The sequence below is a fragment of the Manacus candei genome, unplaced genomic scaffold (assembly GCF_025592945.1).
Source record: "Manacus candei isolate 608988 ecotype Guabito, Panama unplaced genomic scaffold, ASM2559294v1 h1tg000028l, whole genome shotgun sequence".
Classification (NCBI taxonomy): domain Eukaryota; kingdom Metazoa; phylum Chordata; class Aves; order Passeriformes; family Pipridae; genus Manacus; species Manacus candei.
The window spans coordinates 37,494,166-37,512,406 of NW_026138076.1; the positions used below are offsets into that span (position 1 = coordinate 37,494,166).

The window sequence follows — 18,241 nt, forward strand, 5'->3', positions numbered from 1 at the left end:
GTTATATGCCTTAGGCTAGATACATGCTTAATTCCCTACTGAGACATTCTCACAGTAAATTCTTGAAGCATCGAAAAATTCCTTTTTCCCAAAGGAAAAACATGTTTTTTCTAGTACTCTTTGATACACTAGTAATGTATTTCCCACAAACTAGCGAACATGCATATACACAAATGAGTAAAAACAGAGAATAAATCTGAATCTATAATGAACTTAACAAAGATAGATCAAAGGTATAAGTGGTAAATTCAAAACATGCTGAATCATCCTTTATATAGACAGGAAATTGAACAGTAAATGCAGTGACCTAAATCCTTATGAGATATCAAAATTTCAAATATATTTTTGCAGCAATGACTATAAGGACAATTCATTCCACATTATTAGAAAGTAGACTGATCTCCAAGGACTTCTACCAACTATAATTTATAAATATAACTAGCATTATTAAATAATCATGGTGACTCTATTCTACAATAGGAGAAACAAAATAGTCTATTGGGAGACAGAATTCTCCGTTATTATAGCTGTAAAAATCTGTCAAACTGTTATCTCAGTTGTCTGGATTTTCAAACTTGAAAACAAGCAAGAAATACCACCTTTGACCTACAGTTTCAAAATATATACTGTTACTTGACTAAGCTGTTACCTGAAATCAAGAACTGACTAAAGGCTGAAAATATATACGTTGTCTGCATTTCATATCTCAACATGAGATTTGAACAAGAATGTATAGTAGAAAGAATCCCATCAAAACACAATTCTTTAATAGAAAGCAAGCAGAATGAGGCTAAGAGAAGAGTTCAAGATGAACAAGTAAAGTGGGTTTTTTTGCACAACACCTCTAAAATGAGCTGAATTTGCAAAAGTAGTATCTTATTTTATAAAGTTGCAATCACAATAAATCCAAGTGTCACCTAAGGTAATACAAGCTCCTGCATATTTCAGCGAAGTACAGAAAGCTTGGCAGGTAAGAAGAGAGGAAAAAATGAGCCAAATGTGACTGTGAAGGGGGAAACAAGACAACCTCACTTCTGGTTAAGAAAAAACTGACACAACTGGAAGTGTCTTCCTTTACAATGAAAAAATATGGGAAATATAAATTCTCCCACTGTAAGAAAGTGCAGTCTTTTCTCCCATCTCCTCTGGCCTTTCTGAATACCCTTTGCTTCCGTCCTGGCACCTGCCACTGAGCTGATTCAGTGGTTCATTGTTCCTGTATTCCAAGGGAAAACCTCAAGAGCTTTTCTTGCAGGTTAGATAAGAGTCCAGGCTATTGTGACACTAGATGGACCACATAACTTACCTCTCCATAACTTCTTACTCTGTGTTTGCCATGGGGAGCAAGGGGAGCAGCACACGCAGCAGGCACACTTGTATTAGAGGGCCCCTGCTTATGACCCCTGCAGCCTGAAAGATGCACACCACCTGGATTTCTTTCAAACCTGTTGATTTCTTTTCAGAATAGAGGGACAAAATAATACCTCTGCTGGTATCTGAAAGCTAAGAGAGTTTGAAAAACTATTTTAAGCTGCTTCCCATATATCATTCCAAACCAAATTTAGAGCAACTTCATTCCAAAGCATGTTATTTTTCCCAGAAGCTAAAGGTGAGAATTTTTTTCCACACCATTTTTCCTTCTTACCTCTATTCATTTCTTTTCCCCTTTCTAATTACCCCTACTCTTTACCACCTGTGATAACTCGGTGTCAAAGGATCATGGTATGAGTTTCCACAAAAATTCAGAACAAGGTAATGCCTTTTGCCTGGTCAAACTCCTTCCATAGCCAAAAGTGCCCCTTCCAGATGCACAATGATACAGTCACCAGCTCCTCCATGTAACTCCACACAGCTCTGCAGAGTCTGTGAATACAAGCATGCTGCATTTGCAAGCTGAGGGGCTTTGATTGAAAATCCTCAGAACCAGGAGCTATTTGCATTTAATCCAACACACGCTGACAATAAGATGGTTGAGTAATGTATTTATGTCATTCTAGCTTAAACCCTATAATTTACAAGTACATCATGTCAGTAATGTTATATTAAGAAGTATCAAGAATACTTTTTCCTGAACCCCAATCCTGCAAAAATCTCCAAACAAGTCAAACAAATTAAAGATTAAGTAGGGAAGAAAACAATGAAACTGAACCTTAGAAATAGAGTTATTTCGTGTTTTATTCATGGAGAAAATGTATCAGAAATACAGAGACTTGTCAAAACTATTTTCTGTGAAATTAACAGCTTTGGGGAAAAGCACAAAAATAATATTACAGCACAGCTATACTTTCATTTTATCTACTGCCTGCTTTTCAACCTTCAAGTAAGTGTATTTTTACAGTAAATTGCTTTTTTATAAAGAAAAACTTCTGTGAGAAAAAATTGATCAAGTCAGGAAGATCTTCAACAGGTTAATCATGGTGCCTGGGCTTTTGACAGTCAGCAAATTCACAATCTAGTATAACAAAGAGATGTTTACTACCAAAAATTTTTTTTTCCCATAACAGTTTCTCGGGTCCTAGGGTCTCTCTGGTTTTCTTAACCTTTGAAAAGACACTGCTTTAATCCTTTTTCCTAAAACATATGTTTTAGGAAATTATGTTTCCAGAGCTGGAAATATTTAGAAAGGGAAGAAAAAATGAGCACATTATCCAAAAAAAAAAAAAAAAAAAAGCACTACACTTATTTACCATCAATTTTGTCTTTTATTTCCCACCATTCCAGATTCAGCAGTTACTCTGTTACAAGTGTCACTAGCACTCAAAAGCTGAGTGTGAGGACTTAAAGCACAAGACACTGACGTGGCCGGACACACAGACTGCCACAGACAAGGTGCTGCCTGCAATAGTGCCTACATACAGAACTTGTACAGGATGCAAGCACAGATAGGTCCCCTCCTCCTCTTGGGCTGGTGAAGACTGAAGGTCACTAGTGAAAGTACCCCCATCCCACTCTCTGGATTCACATGCATAGTTGTGGATGCCTCAGATACCAGCATAGTTCCTCTGTCTGCCCAGCACCCCTGTCTACATCCCAGCCCCTCTTACCTCTTATGAGAATTCTCTGCTTTAGCAACTGCTTATTTTATCAGCAGTGTATGTGACCCTAACACCACACTACTCACCACAACTTGCTGCAATCTCTTTCCCCAGTTTGCAATGCACTGCCTTCAGAAACATGTTGATTTTTCTTTACTTGTGAAGATGTGAAAGAATTTCAGTTTCACCATTGTTTGTAGTGAAAGAGAAACTTTTCATAGAGCAAAATTCAAGAAGCTCTCAAATTACCCATTCATCAGACTACGCTCTTGAAATTGAGAAACCTTTACTGGCAATCAACTTTTCACAGACTAATGCATGGTTCAGCAACTCTTTAAATATCAAACTGATAAATGCTTAGTTCTGTGGGGGGGAAAAAGGAAAACTATAGGCATATCCATACATTCAGTGTAATAACAATTGGTGCATGAGTTGCTATTTGCAGATCCATGTATACATGTGTTATCCATCCCGCAAGAGAACACTTGTTTCTCATACTCAAAAGCTCATTCTAAATATTTTCAGCTGCAACCACACTTTCCTTTAAATCTTAACTGGAAACAGACTCCCTTTCCTAAAGATATGAGAAAAAAGAGCCCCAAACCCAGTAACACCGAGGTCACACTCAGTAGGTGCAAAGAACACACTGTCTTTTGGAGAAGCTACTGGGGCGGTGGCAAGCAGGTGCTTTGACAAACTTCCATTTGAAAGCTGTTCCCTACACTAAGGGGTTGCATGGAAGAATGTTGATATCTGGCATGTGAGAAGGAAACCCAGGTGCTATTCACTTTGGGTCAGATTGAACATTTCTAAAATAAGCCTAAGTACAGAAGGTGAAACCAGAAAATTGTCTTCAAGGTTACTTTTCAGAATGTATCTCACATTGTTCCCTTGGCAAAGACAGGTGTACAATATCCTTCTTAAAACATACTGCAGAAAACTAGCTAGGCTGTAAAATACAAAAATACTGGCCTCTTCTAGGGGTCTCTGAGAGGACAAAACATTCTCAGGAACTAAATGTACCCCCCCGACCAACCTCCGAAGCATTTGCTACATATTGATCCCTCTCCTAAAGCTGAACCTAGGTTGCAATAAATCTCAGGGCTTACTGCCTGCATGGCATTTATTTGTCAATTCCTTCTTCCATCAAGAGAAGCTGGAGACAAAAACAAGGAAAAAAATATCAACAAAATCCAAATAATACAAAGTATTTGACAGAACCCTCACAGAGACAAAAGAAGGGACAACAGGCTCTCTCATCACAAGAGATTCAGGGAAAGACATACAACAACAAAGTCACCTAATATTTTCAAACACTACAGCAGATAGGACTCAATCTGTAATGATGGACAGTAGGTACACTTTTGAAAGATGTAAAAAGTCATTTATATTTGAGCCCAGGTTTTAGCTGATTTTTTAGTTGATTTTTTTTCAGCAGAAGGAAATAAAAAGTAAGAGGAGCAGTAACAGGAGTGGACACACCAGCAACAGCAATGGTAGTGTCTGCTCCACTTCCTAGAACGACATACGAAGAGGCACAAAACAGAACATAATTGGCCTCTAAAGACTGTAATGACTCTAAGTTATTAATGCAGCTGCATCCCAATAGTATCTTGAGGATCTCTCAAACTTTAATGCCAAATCCCCATGACTACTAGAGTACCACTTTCTAAGTACTACAAGTAAATTAAGTGACTAGCCCAGGGTAACACTGGAAATCTGCATCAAAGAATCCAGCTCCACCCAGGAGACCCAGACTGAAGTTTTAACTATCAGACTACCATTTCTTTCTTTACCTAAGAGTGAAGCTACAATGATCCCAGAGATAAATATTTCATAATGTCAAAAGCCACCACTAACTCACACTTTCTAGACACATACAGTTTCGGTCTGTCCTTGAAGTAGGATCATTGCAGAAGTTGTATGGAAGGTCAAGTTGTTTTTATATAAACTGAATAATGGCTGTTCTGCAGAATAATTGTGAGATCATAATTGTTCCTCTTAGTCCCTTAATCTCTCAAAGGAAACTGAGAAGAAAGAGCATGCTCCTTTCAAGTTCTCATCACATCTCCATTTTGGCAAGACATCCAGTCCAGATCTTTGTAAATTCACAAAGCCTGAGAAAAAAAAGCAGTATTTGGCATCCTACTTAAACTTTGCCATCTAAAAATGCAGAATTGCTTTAAATAGGACGGTATGCTTTGATTTGTCATAACGTTTATTATTGCATTTATTTTCTGCCTGCAGATATCATTAAAGATGATGTTTCATCTCAATATACATATAAAATCAAAGGAATGAAGAAAGGTAGTATGCCTAATTTAATTACTGTCCTGGTTCTTTCAGTAAATGATGATTGAGCATACCAATATGAATAAGTATTTGTAACTAAATGTCACACTATAATTATGAAAGAGCAGGAAATTGAGATACAGACTCTGATTCTAATTGCTCCATGATAACCATACAAATGCATCTCACTCAAAGTATTCTTTCATGACCCTGGAGTTCAGGACTGTGCTCTTTTGCTCTTCTTGTCTATTTATGAAGAAAAAATCTCTTGGCATCTAAATTATGATGTGATGCTCTGTGATGCTGCTCCATTTAGCTGAGTAGGATTTACAAGTACATATCATTAATAAAATTTATAACAGTCAGATAGGAAGCTAACATATATCCACCATTTGAATATATCATCTCTCCACACCAAAAAAAAAAAAGAGCTAAAAATTCTAATTTGCTCAGGAAACCAAGTATTTTGCTTGATCCACTGAGAACACACATCACAGGCCAATTATCTATATACTAGACATGATCTAAACATATTCTGAGGCAATCACAGCTAGAAGTTAGTGTTACACTCCTCCTGCAGCTCATGAACTAGGCTTGTTCACAACTCAACTTTTAAAGTAAAATACACTACAAGAGGTTTAGGATAAAGTCAATTTGGTAGCGGTTGCAGGGTTTGGGGTTTTTTCCCCTCAATTAAAATTGGAAACTGCACCGTCCACTTACATAAATAACAGAACAGAAACAGGACTCTCAAAATTCAGTATTTTTTTTCCAGAATAGGGACCAGGATGCTCCAAGATGCTGGCAGACTATCTTTATACAGCCTATGGTTTCTATTTAGTTTCATTCCAATTTAATACTAACTTCTCTAGTCATTATTTCTTCTTCTCTTTGCTTTCAGTAACTCCCACTATCAGAATCCTAACACATGCCCAGCCACAAGCATGCAATGGTTATTTCTGACTAACACAAATATGTTCTTCTTATTTAATAATGTTACCCATTCTTTCACTGTAAAGCCTGCAAAAACTCCTTTTCCTCCATGCCCAGTGCTCTTTCAGAAGCTGTAGATAATTTTCAGAAGAGTTTAGAAGATGACAAGTTTTATTTCATTCTCTGGAGACCTTAAGTTACTCCATTACTGTGCAATATTTATTAAACGATGTTTCTGGGGGAAATGTGTAGCTTAGTAGAATATGTCCTTCCCAAAATATAAAAGTCCCTCTGTTTCTAACTTCTTCTAGCTGCGTAGAAACTAGTTGCATGTGACTGTCTGCTCCATACTTCAAAGCCATGTGGGACGTCAGATGTACATGTGAAATCAGGCTGGTCACAGTTCTGGCTTGTGCTGCTCACCTTCACGACAAGAATTTTGATGGAGGAGTTGCAGGCATTTATTCAGCAAGTCTTTTTCTCTTACAAAAATAAAAACTTATACGAACTTCCCCTTTTAATTGGTATTAAGATATCTATATAGTGGTGTAATTAACGTAGTGAAATCACACATCAGTTTTTATTTTGTTCATTATTAGTACTACTTACTTTTTTATTATCTTATTGTCCAAAATTCATAGTGACAATGCAAGATGCTAATCAGCTAAATTATCTATGAACATCCTTTTTGGCAGAGGCACAGAGTTCTGTGTTATTTTACCATTACAAACTTGATTCTGTTAAAACATGTATATATAAACCAAAATGTTTTTACACATTTCAAAAATGAACTGTAAAGGCAGAAAACTAAAATGCAGTTATAGTTCAACCTGATCTGATACAACTCTAAAAGGTGGTATTTGGCAATGGCAAAGCTTTCAAAATAGCTCAAGGAGTTGAGTGTCCAATTCCAAATAAAAATCAAAATATGTCATTGTTTATAAACACAGAAACATAACTTGCTGCCAACAATACATTAATGAACAATACATTCAAACTACCTAAATATCTAGTATCTAGTTCAAAGTAGCTGTCTGATAAAAATACATAGTCAGGATCTTTTTGTCCTATTTTCTATTTAAAGGCAAATTAAAACCTCTGAAAAATCTGCTTTCCTTGCACTGACAAACACCAATGGATTACAGGGGCACTTTATTAAACTCTTGGAGACAACTTCTGCTTGCAAGCAGGACATCTGCTTTGCTAGAAAATCTCAGGAAAAACAGCTAGCCAGTGCTATTTGGCCCTTTTGAGTTCCTGTGCTGTTGCCACCATCTTACAAAAGTGGATACCATCTATCCAGACGACAGCTGTGCTAATGTCAAAGCTCACTGCCCACGCTGTCCATCACAGAAACTAATGCCAACTCCCGGCTTCTGCCAGGAGCCACCCTTCAGCTGGCTGAGGACTGGCCCCAGAGCCAAAGGCTCCTTGCAACCCCCCTGCTTCGGGCAGGGCAACAGTGGCAATGAATCCCAGCTGATCCACCTCAGCCAGGGGCTGACTTTCAGTGATTCGCTGCCAAAACAAGTAGTATAACTTATACATTTTTCTATTCCCCTATTACATTTCAAATATGTTTCACATCTGAAAATCAAGTAAATTTATTTCTGGTTTACAGTTTGTAACTATCAGTGTCAATGACCCACTACCACCACTACATTTTTATGTACTTTTTCTATAACAACATCTGTATTTTTCCCACTCTGGTCAAAAAAACCCACCAAAAGACCAAAGGGGTTTCATCTTAGCTCTGCACTCCTACCCTCCATTAAAAAATTAACAAAAATCATTAGTACATTCAATTAATACACACAGGAGGAGCTTCAAACTCACCACAGAATTTTCACACAGCTTGTTCATTATATTCAAAATAACTCAGCAACTACCTAATTAAATTGTTGGTGTAATGACCCAGTGATATTAGTTTGATTGGGTGCTGATGGCAATTGATCTGCAAGCTAGCTGGATTTAAAAGAAATACAATATAAATTCTCGTCTTTTTCTTTCTAAAAAACAAATGCACTGTTTTTGTTGGTGAGGCTGATAATACCTATTGTAGTTATGCTGCTGTAATTTGACATTTAAATAAGTCTGTTTAAGTTGTGTGTCCCAGTCAAAAACCAAAACACTATTCCTACCTTGCCCTTGGAGTCATGCAGTAATCTGTCAAATGATTTTTTTTTATACACATACGTATTTGTGTTATGATTCTAGCCCTAGATACTATGCTTGGGATGTCACTAATGGGCACTAAATAAAAACTGTCTAATACAAACACATTACAAAGTTAGAGCCCACAGTTTCCAAGAACTTCACTAAGATGTGCCTCTCCCTGCTCATTACTGACAGTGCCAGGTAGACAATATACCACAGCATTGCATTTTAAACATAAAGAACATCTATTTAATAACTATTTTTCTATTTTTTATCAGGTATACATGAGCAAATGTTACAGTATAAGAGTGATACTACTACATCAGAGCTTCATATGCTCATTCCTTTCATTTATATTAACATAAAGCTACACCAGAACAGGTCCTTCTTTCTCAACATCCACTAGTAGAAGAAAATATAGAGAGAGCACATAAGAGCCACTGCCATCGAAAGTTACTTTGTCAAGTCACATATACTCTTTTTCATTCATAAACCTTGAGCAACTACGAAAACATGTATTACCACAGAGTTCTGAACACACTTAAAATGTTTCTAACAGGCGTGATCTTAACTCAGGTTTGATCAAAATGTGCCCATCTCTGAAAGCGTTTGGTTTTTTGAGAGTTGAATAATATTTAGATGGATTATAAAGTACACTGTTGTATTTCCACTTTTGATCCATTTTTTTCAGCAAATAAAGAAAATAATTTCATTTCTGAAATATGTTGCCATCCTTCTTGTATACGCTGGATTACAGCTTTTCAGCTGAGGCTGAGGCATTAAACCCAAAATGGCTGAAGCACTGGCCAAAGACAAATCTCTTCTAAAAAATTTAGCAAGCTACATTATTCAAAACTATTCAGCAAGCATTCAAGCTACAACATGATGGATGCGCAGGCCAGTCTGGGTATACAGCTAATCAATATCACCCTCATGAATAGTCACTGCATAGTGTGGAGCCTGATGTGGAGGAGACAGGTGCATGTGCTTAATATTCGGTGCCACAAGCAGCGCCCCTGACTTCAGCCCAATCACTCGCTACAAATCCCAGCTACACCCACACAGCTTTGTAAGAAGAGGCAGGGCACAGGTTTTATGACACTTGTGGCAAACACTTAAGAAATTACAAAAGCCCTTGGAGAGCTGTGCTTTTGTGAACTTTCAGAAAAGGCTACTATTTACTGCAGTCCTGATTTAATGACAACTAACTGTATAAAACCATTCGGTTTTCAATCAGCTATGGCACAACACAAGCACACAACTCATGTACATTAATGTGCATTACTTGAATAAATTCCCCCCTGCTTATACCACTGAATATAAAAGTTTTACTCATACATTTGACTAATCAATACTTGGAATCAAATACATCTTGTTTCATGAGGGAAAAGGAAAATGAATGAGGTTAAATTAATGCTGTCACTTTCTATAAACCGGCAATAGTTTCCCGCTACAGAAACCACTAACTTCATTATTTTGCAATAGGAAATCAACGCTGTAGCATGTTTTAAAAGTCTAATTTACTAGAGCAATAAAAAGGCACCCTCAAGGCTCATCATGTATGTCATATTATGCTTAATTTTAAGCATTCCAGCTTAAGAACAGTAGGCAAAACTCTCAGCGAATCAAGTTGATTAGTATTTTGAATTTGTATGCTGTAGTGCTCTCCACTCACTAAGTACTATATAAATATTATTTTATTCAATTTCAAAGCAATTGTGTTAGGCGGGATAATAAAATGTCTCTGTCTTACATTCTTTATCTCGACAATACAGCCTTTAAAATAGAAGCAAAAGCAGTAAATTAAAGCAGTAAACTCACAGGGAGAAGGTCAGAAGTGAGGGTATTCAAGATTTCTGAAGCTGTGCTAGGAATAGCAGGGCACAGAAATCTACATCCAAAGTAGAAGCATCTGCCTGAGGTTTGCAAGTATCTCCTTATCTTCTATTGCATGGTTAGAGAAAAGGTTTGGGGGGTTTTTTTATTATTTTCTAGTACTCATCAGGGTTCACAGCACCTTTTTGCAGGAACCCTATTTCATGAGGATGCTGCTGGAGAGCAACTAGTTCATTAGGGAAAAGCTGAGAGGATAGAATAAGAACACAGGTAAAAAATGAGTTGGAGTAATAAATAAATAAAAAACCAAACACAAACAATGAAAGAGGTAACAGATCTTTGCCTCTTTCTCCTTTCTAATCTTTATTTTAATTAATACAGTGTTCCACTTTCTGGAACAATGTCTCCTTGCCTGCCAACTGGCTCCTCGCTCCTCTTTAAAAAACTCCTTAATAGCCATTTCTCCCAGAAATCCTTCCAATAGAATCTTATTTCCTATTCATAAATGGTCCCTAAAACTATGGTTGATTGATATGATACAATTCTTTTGTTAAATTATTATTATATTGTAAACTTCAGTACAAAGTCAAAGACATATCTTCACCCTGGCAAATACTGTTCTTTACAACCACAGCAGCTAAATGTGAAAAATACTGTAAATCGTGTCTTAAATAAAAAATTTCTAAAAAACTAAAACTTCTTATAACATTTAAGAGACTTTCTCAATTTGCCATTAACCAGTCAACTGTATTTATTAACTGTGGCACTATGCTTCAGAATCATTATGTTTCAATGACACAGCTTGCTGTGTACAGCCTCCCGACCAAGGAATAGTTTGTGATAGTCAAGTTAAAAATGCAATGTTAGGCCTTGTATTTGTATAATTTCTCATTAAAGATTTTCATAGGCTTTTGAAGTTTACTTATCCTTAGCTATTCCCTAGTTATCCCTCTGCAACAACTGAAGAAAGAACTGAATTCTTTTAAAATTATACCTCTTCATATTTCAATGTATTTTTTAAAATACTGAAAGGAGCTTCTCTTGGAACATTTCTCCCTACAGTAATTCCCCAGAGAATTGCTTACTGGGAGCCAAATGAGGCAGAAGTGAATTGTAATATGGCTGTAGGACTGCAGGCCTTAGCCAAATAAATGCTATAATCAGCATCAGTATGTAGAACATCAACAGGATTTTTATTGTACTACAAATAGTCACAGTAGTGTTAATAACTCTGACTTCCAGAAGAGAATAATTTTAACCTTTCCATGCAAGACACAGCATTTTCTATCATATTTTTACACTCAAACACCTTCATTTTTATAACAGACATAGAACACTCCCAGACGACTTCAGTATGATACACATGTGAATATCAGATACAAAGATCCCTTTCAAGTATTTGAGAAACACAAGGAACTTGTTGGGAAAGTAAACAAATACAGTAACCACTGAAATACGTAAAGCTGACATAACATAGGGTTGAATCTTATATATGACAGCACATACCAGTAGGGAAAAAAAGGCTCACAAACCTGTATGTCTGATTGTGTTGACTGAATTTTAGTGAGGCAAGCCACAGGTAAACTGTCAAGCCCACCATCTTAAAGAAGCCTTTATAAAGAGTTCAACAAACCTACTACTACCAGAAATTATGGAAAATCATCTACTCTTCAGGCCACTCACATACTCAAAGAATTAAGAAGTCCCTTGGTTTTATTCAAATTCAATTAGAATAATAAGTGCTGGTTCATTCTCTGTGTGTAATTTGTTGTCCTCTTGTTTCTGAAAGGGGTAAGATTAAAGATCTTAAAAGACAGAGTGCTTCCCAATTACCTGAAAGAGCTTATATGTACATGTCCAGAAATATGATCACTTTCAATTTGCTGAGTTTTTAAAAGGTTAAAGTTCTGCATTACACTAATTGTATATCTTCAAAATGCTTGATCACTTGATCACTTCTGTATTCCAGTGCCTATTTAAAAAATCACATCAATAATATTTGATTATGTATTCTAATTGAAGAAGTTTATAAGAATTCTATTTAGGTAGGAATGGAGAGGCCTGTTGAAAAAAAACAAGCAAGCTCGAAAGTGAAAACAGGGAATGGATTGACTTGGAACTGTTAAAAAGAATTTTGGTTGAAAAGTCTTAAATCCTGGAAGTGGGTAACAGCTTAACACAGGAATCAGAAAAGCAACTTTTAAAAAGTGTTTAGGTGTCAGTATCTAACTCAGAGGGTTTCTGTACTGCAGTGGTATGCAAATGCTAAAAAACTCTGCAAATCAAGCCTCTTACCTCAATATCTTAAATTAAGAGGATGATTTACAATCACACTAATCATTTTGTGCCAAATCCTAACACAACATAAAGACATCAGCTTTATTGTGTCAACCTATACTGTGGTTCTACCCTACCAACTCTTTCTTCCAACTGAATGACTCAAAACCAACAGTGATGGCTAGGCAAATCCTAAATTTTTTGCAGACAGACCCACCACGAAACAAATAAATCAAAGAGCAAATATTACTAAGATAAACACATTTGTTTTTAAAGACAATGTGCACACTGCAACATAAGTCTCTACATTACTGCTCAGAATAGAAATGGTCACCATTCTTCAAAGGGCAGTGTAGATCTCTGTTTTAAAAGCACCTCATTTGCTCTGGATAATGAGCCAAGAGTAGAAAGATCATGTGTCATATCACATCTCCATCTTAATTACTTCTCTATCAAGTATAATGTCATTTAGGCATTATGATCTCAGTTGTTCCAGAAGCCGCTATAAATCTTTGTAATCATACACCGGACATGACTTTTCCTTCACTGTTAATTCAGTGCTTTGTAAACATAAAAAAAGGAGGAAAACACATGTGAGGCCAAGTGCAACATGTTAGGGAAGTTTATTTATGGAAAATGGTTCTGCCAGTTAATTTGTTTCCAAGAGGTCCAGGGAATAAAGAAGTCAAAATGCTATGATTTCTTATAAAATGTTAACGTTTGTTTTAAGCTATTTGAAGCATGTTTCCCATGCGTTGACTTTCTGCAACCAGTTAATAGCATTATTCAGTCCAGGTTAGAAAGGGCCTTTTCTGTGCAGTTCATTTGTTGCATCCTAACTCCCAGTAATTTAGGAAACAGTGATCATGCACATATTGCTGCTACAACCCTCCACAATCTCTACCAAATAAAATAGATGTTTCATCATATAAGTAGATATGCCGACAAGTTTAAAAAGCACAGTACAATGGTTAAACAGAATTATCATACAGATAATTCAGATATGTTCACAGAATAATCATACACAGAAAATTTGAAACAAGAGCATAATTCAAGCAGTTTAACTGTAACCATTGCTAAATTTGCATCAAAGAAGGGTCCAAAACTGCAGATGGCACATACCAGCCAGCACCTGGCTCAAAAACCCCACTTTCACGTGAGTCTGCAGGAATGGGCACTATTGGCACCTATGTGGGTGAATGGACAAACAGGGGTCAGAAAACAGCAAGTAAAAGAGAGGGTGAGAATTACTCCTGCTTAAAAAACAGAGTAACACAACAGAATACAAAATCAAAACTCTACCTGTGATCAAGTACAAATCTCATGTATGATTTAAGACTCTCCAAACCCTTTTGCATTGGCAGGACTTTTCATATTCACTGACTAGACACTACACTGCCCCACATCACAGCCAAAGGAAATGCAGCGTTTGTCAGGTGACACAACTTAGCATAACCTTGCATAATCCTATTATAAAACTGTACTGAACACTCTATGAATTGACCTTGTTTATTGCTACTAATCAAGGCAGTGCAACAGTGCTTTAACCAACCCATGAGAGAAACGATCAAGTTACGCTCACGTATCAAGTCAAACCTTTTTTATCAGAAGATTATTCTGGCACACACAAAATGTGATTGCAATTATATCAGCAATGCTCTTTTTGTAAATGCCTGGGGTAGGCAGCAGTCTTTTTAAGTATCTAGAAAAACAGATGGGTCTGCCCTTGGCGCTGAAATTCTTACATAGCTGTAAAAATCAATTCCATTTCATAACTGACCACATGAAGTCCAAATGCAGTGTAAAGAGCATTTTTTCTGATCAATTACACATATAGAAATAACACAACAAAATGCATACTGCTATTCCCCTTCCAAAAAAATTACTTCTTTTTATTTCCAAGTAATTGTACTGAAAACATTTACTTTATATTTCTAGAATAATAGTACCTCACTGAAGAGGGTCAGTATTTATCTGACTTACCAGAACGATGGTGATGTTGTTCTTCTAGGAACTCCAAGTCAAGCATTAGGTCATCTTCATCCAACTCACAGGAACCCAAGTTATTCAAAACATCCTAATATATATTTAAAAAAAAACAAACAAACAAAAAACATTTAGATAGATGTGTTAGCCATATTGCTCTGCATAAAATAATTACCAATCGGATCTGGAAAATACGTTTAAGCAGGAGCTATAGAAAGTTTTTCTGCAAACACTGGACCAGTGAAAAACAGTATGAAACAACTGTCCAAATGTTTTCGTCACCACTCTCTCTTTGTAGAGGATCTCAAATATTTAACCAAAAAATCCCAAAGTACAAGTAATACCATTTATACATCTTTTTAAAACATTCAGTGATGGGTGTCTTTGCAACTCTAATCATAACTTCTTATGAAGACAAAAAGTGTTATTCTTAGCACAACATAAAAGTATCAGTACTTGTTTATTAAATTTTGAAATTCTAAGCACTGCCTGCCCTTATCAATATACTCTGAAGAGGGATTTACTGTTCTATTTATCCAAAGGATAAAGAGACACAAATTTAGGATAAACAGGAAATTCAGGCATGAATTACCAACTCGTGAATTTTTAAGTGTTTCTGTGGGTGGCAAAGGCTAACACAGACAGACAAGAAAGCCTGACTGTGAAGTGTAGCTGCTTAGGTTCCCCATTTCCCAAGTTTTAACCACAGACAGATAAGGCAGCTTTACACAATGCATCCTCTGAAAAGATAAAATGGGTAGAGGGGTTACAATTAAAAGAGAGTAAAATAGTAGCTTTTCACACTACCTAATCCCTACAGGATTAGCTTCTCAGGAGATAAAATGACTAGTTATTTCTCAGGTAGATATCTTTACTCTGTAAACTGCGAGTACAGCAATATCACTATTTAGGCTTCATCTGGGGTCATGAAATGGTGTTAGCTCAGCCTTCGCAAAGCCCTGCCTGGAAAACCAGGGTCGGTAGCCAGACACAGGAATGACAGTCAGTCTCAGAAGAGACAAACTGCTGACAGGGGACAGAGAGGCACCCTGGGAGCCATGACTGAAGAAAACCTCTCCTCTGCCATCCAGGGAGCAGGCAACACACACCAGGAGAGTTCACTGTCTTGTTCCCTGTTCCTATGCTCACCACAGGCAACTTTGGAAAATGAAGCAATGAGGTAATTTTCTTCTCTAGCCCCCACCAACCTCAAGTGGCTATACTCAATGTATTAAAAGTGATAGTCATACTCCATTTTCTTCCCATGTATATTTTGTTCTAAAGTCATTTCTTTTGATGTGATATTATGATTTTCTCCACAGTCACCAACATCTAATCAAAGCTATTCATGCACTCTCCAGCTGGCATTTTGTTTGAATCTACAAGCAATATTGCATAGCCCAATTCTTCAATTCACCCACAAGCAAAAAAGGTCAGTAGATCCTGCATGAGATGCTGGCACCCCTTACATTTCACATGCTCCCAACATCAATGTAACCCAGACAACATAGCAAATCAGCGTGAAGGAGGCCAGGTTATTGTCCCAAAGTATCAAGCTGTCTGTGAGATCTCCATATAGCAATCTGCTGCATAGAAAGCAGAAAAATATAACAGCTACATACATTAAACTAGTAAAGGGCCCTTCCTGACTTCAGTTCTAACCATTTTTTTTCGGTTCCCCCTAATTCTTTCAAGTCTTTTCCCACCACAATAGATGTCAATTCTTATTCACACTCACCACTTGTACCTAATTCAATTCTTTTGAATAATTATTTCTTCAAACTCTTTCAAAAACAACACACAGGCAACACAAGGACTTTTTCTTGCATTCTTTCCCTGACTTACTATCAGGGCAGGAAAACTTCTTCTGAGATACAGAACACACTGCTATTACTATATTTTTGCTCCCTTTTTAAATTTAGATGCTCAAGCTTGAGCAAATGGCATATTAAACAACTCAAAGTACAACATACCTTGTTTATATATTGTTTTATTAATGTAAGAAAAAGACTTGGAGAAAAAGTCCATGAGAATAATCCTTGCAGTTTTTAAGCAACAGCTAAATGTTTTTCATAGCAGTAGAAGTAAAAGGTCAAAAGGTTGAAGTACACAGGTTTGTCTATCCAACTGACTCCACACTGATAATAAAGCTGAGAATTCTTTGATAAGCTATACCAGCAGTAAGGAGTATGATTTTGTGCTAATTGAGCATCTTCTACATTTTGTGCAGTAACTTATGCGTGGTCTGAAATCTTAGGAGATTGCCTGTGAAAACAGTGATTCACAGCCCTCATCAAGAAACAAATTCCATTTGATTTGGAAAAAACAAACAAACACAAACAGAACCACAGTTTCTAAATTAAAAAAAACTCCTGTATAAGATAGACCAAAAGGAAAATGTTTGTACACAACCCTTCTCCTTATTGTTGCACTTCAGGATCGTCTTCACTTGCAACCTCCAGAGAGGAGGTAAACCATGCTCCATCTATCCTCTCTATCCTGTGAGGCTGAAGTACACTCTGCTCAACACAACACCTCTTCTTGTCCAACTGAACTAAGGGCTCCCAGCTGCCCTCCCAATGCATCCTTGCTCTGCCTTGCCTACAGCCTCTTAAATTGTACCAACAGCAGGGCAAGCTACAGTGACAAAGAAAAGCTCCTCCAGGTTTATTCTTCTCATAAGTAGCTCCTCTGAGGAAATAGTCTCCCTCTATTCCCAGAAGCTCACTTGTTCTTTATAAAGGGGCAAATGACAGAACTGGGACCAAACAAATTAGAGCAGCTACTCTCCACCATGGCAAGAACGAGGGTTTGACAGAGCTGCTCCCCTGCCAAGGATGTCAGTGATGGCAGTGCAGCTGCTTTCCTGCTCTGATCACCCACCTGCAGGCAGAGTTCTTCCACAGAGACAAACCAAAACCAAACTCACAAATGTATAAAATCCCACCCAACCAGAGAGCATTAGTTAAGTTCCCAGGGCTGTTCTGAGTAATATTTTCTGAAAACATGTAATTAGAAAATAAGAGAGTCAGGCTCCTAAAATGACCTGCCTAATGTCACAGAACAGCTCAGCAGTACCACTGTGAGTGCACACTAACCTCCACCCCTCTGCTTCCTCACCAGGATCCATTACTCCTTTGTTGCTATGACAATTAGTAAAAATTGTCATTTTTTTTAAAGTTTAATATCTCTTGACCTTTTTCCTGTTCTCCCCCTCACCACCGATGTTGCATCCTTTGAAGAATAACGCAATTAAATATTAAAAAAAAATAAAAGAGATCAAGCCCTAAAGAGCATTCCAAGTAAATAGCTTCAAGGCTTTGCTACCTAAAGAAAAAGAAATTAATGCTTTCATCAAGGTCTCATGGAACCATTTGTTGTCTATTTATGGTAGCCTACCTTTCATTTATTTTAGGAGGCAAACCATTTAGTTGAGGCAGAACATTGTAGCAAAAACCTCTTTATTAACTCTGTAATAGCCCCTTAGAAGTCTTAAGACATACTTCCTAGTTCTGCTGTCTGCTTGACTTCTATCATCATTTTGCCTTTATAATATATTCAAAATTAACATGATGATGCTTTTTTCTTCTAGTTAGTCTCAAAGTTGATCACAACTTGTGAGAAGCGCATGTGAACACAGTCAATCATTTGCCTACATCTCTCAGTTTTTCCTGGTCAACACAGGTCACAACCAGTTTAAAAACTGGTAAACCCAGTTTACCAAC

At 37.0% G+C, this 18,241-nt stretch overlaps 1 protein-coding gene across 4 annotated transcripts in view; it reads right to left on the minus strand.

Annotated features, from left to right (window-relative positions):
- Positions 1-18,241, minus strand: part of CCSER1 (coiled-coil serine rich protein 1) — a 655,853-nt gene that overhangs the window by 518,276 nt on the left and 119,336 nt on the right. For all 4 annotated transcript variants that reach the window (XM_051789750.1, XM_051789751.1, XM_051789753.1 and 1 more), the window contains exon 4: positions 14,514-14,607. In XM_051789750.1, the coding sequence (XP_051645710.1) occupies positions 14,514-14,607 (94 nt within the window). The remainder of the gene's footprint in view (positions 1-14,513; positions 14,608-18,241) is intronic.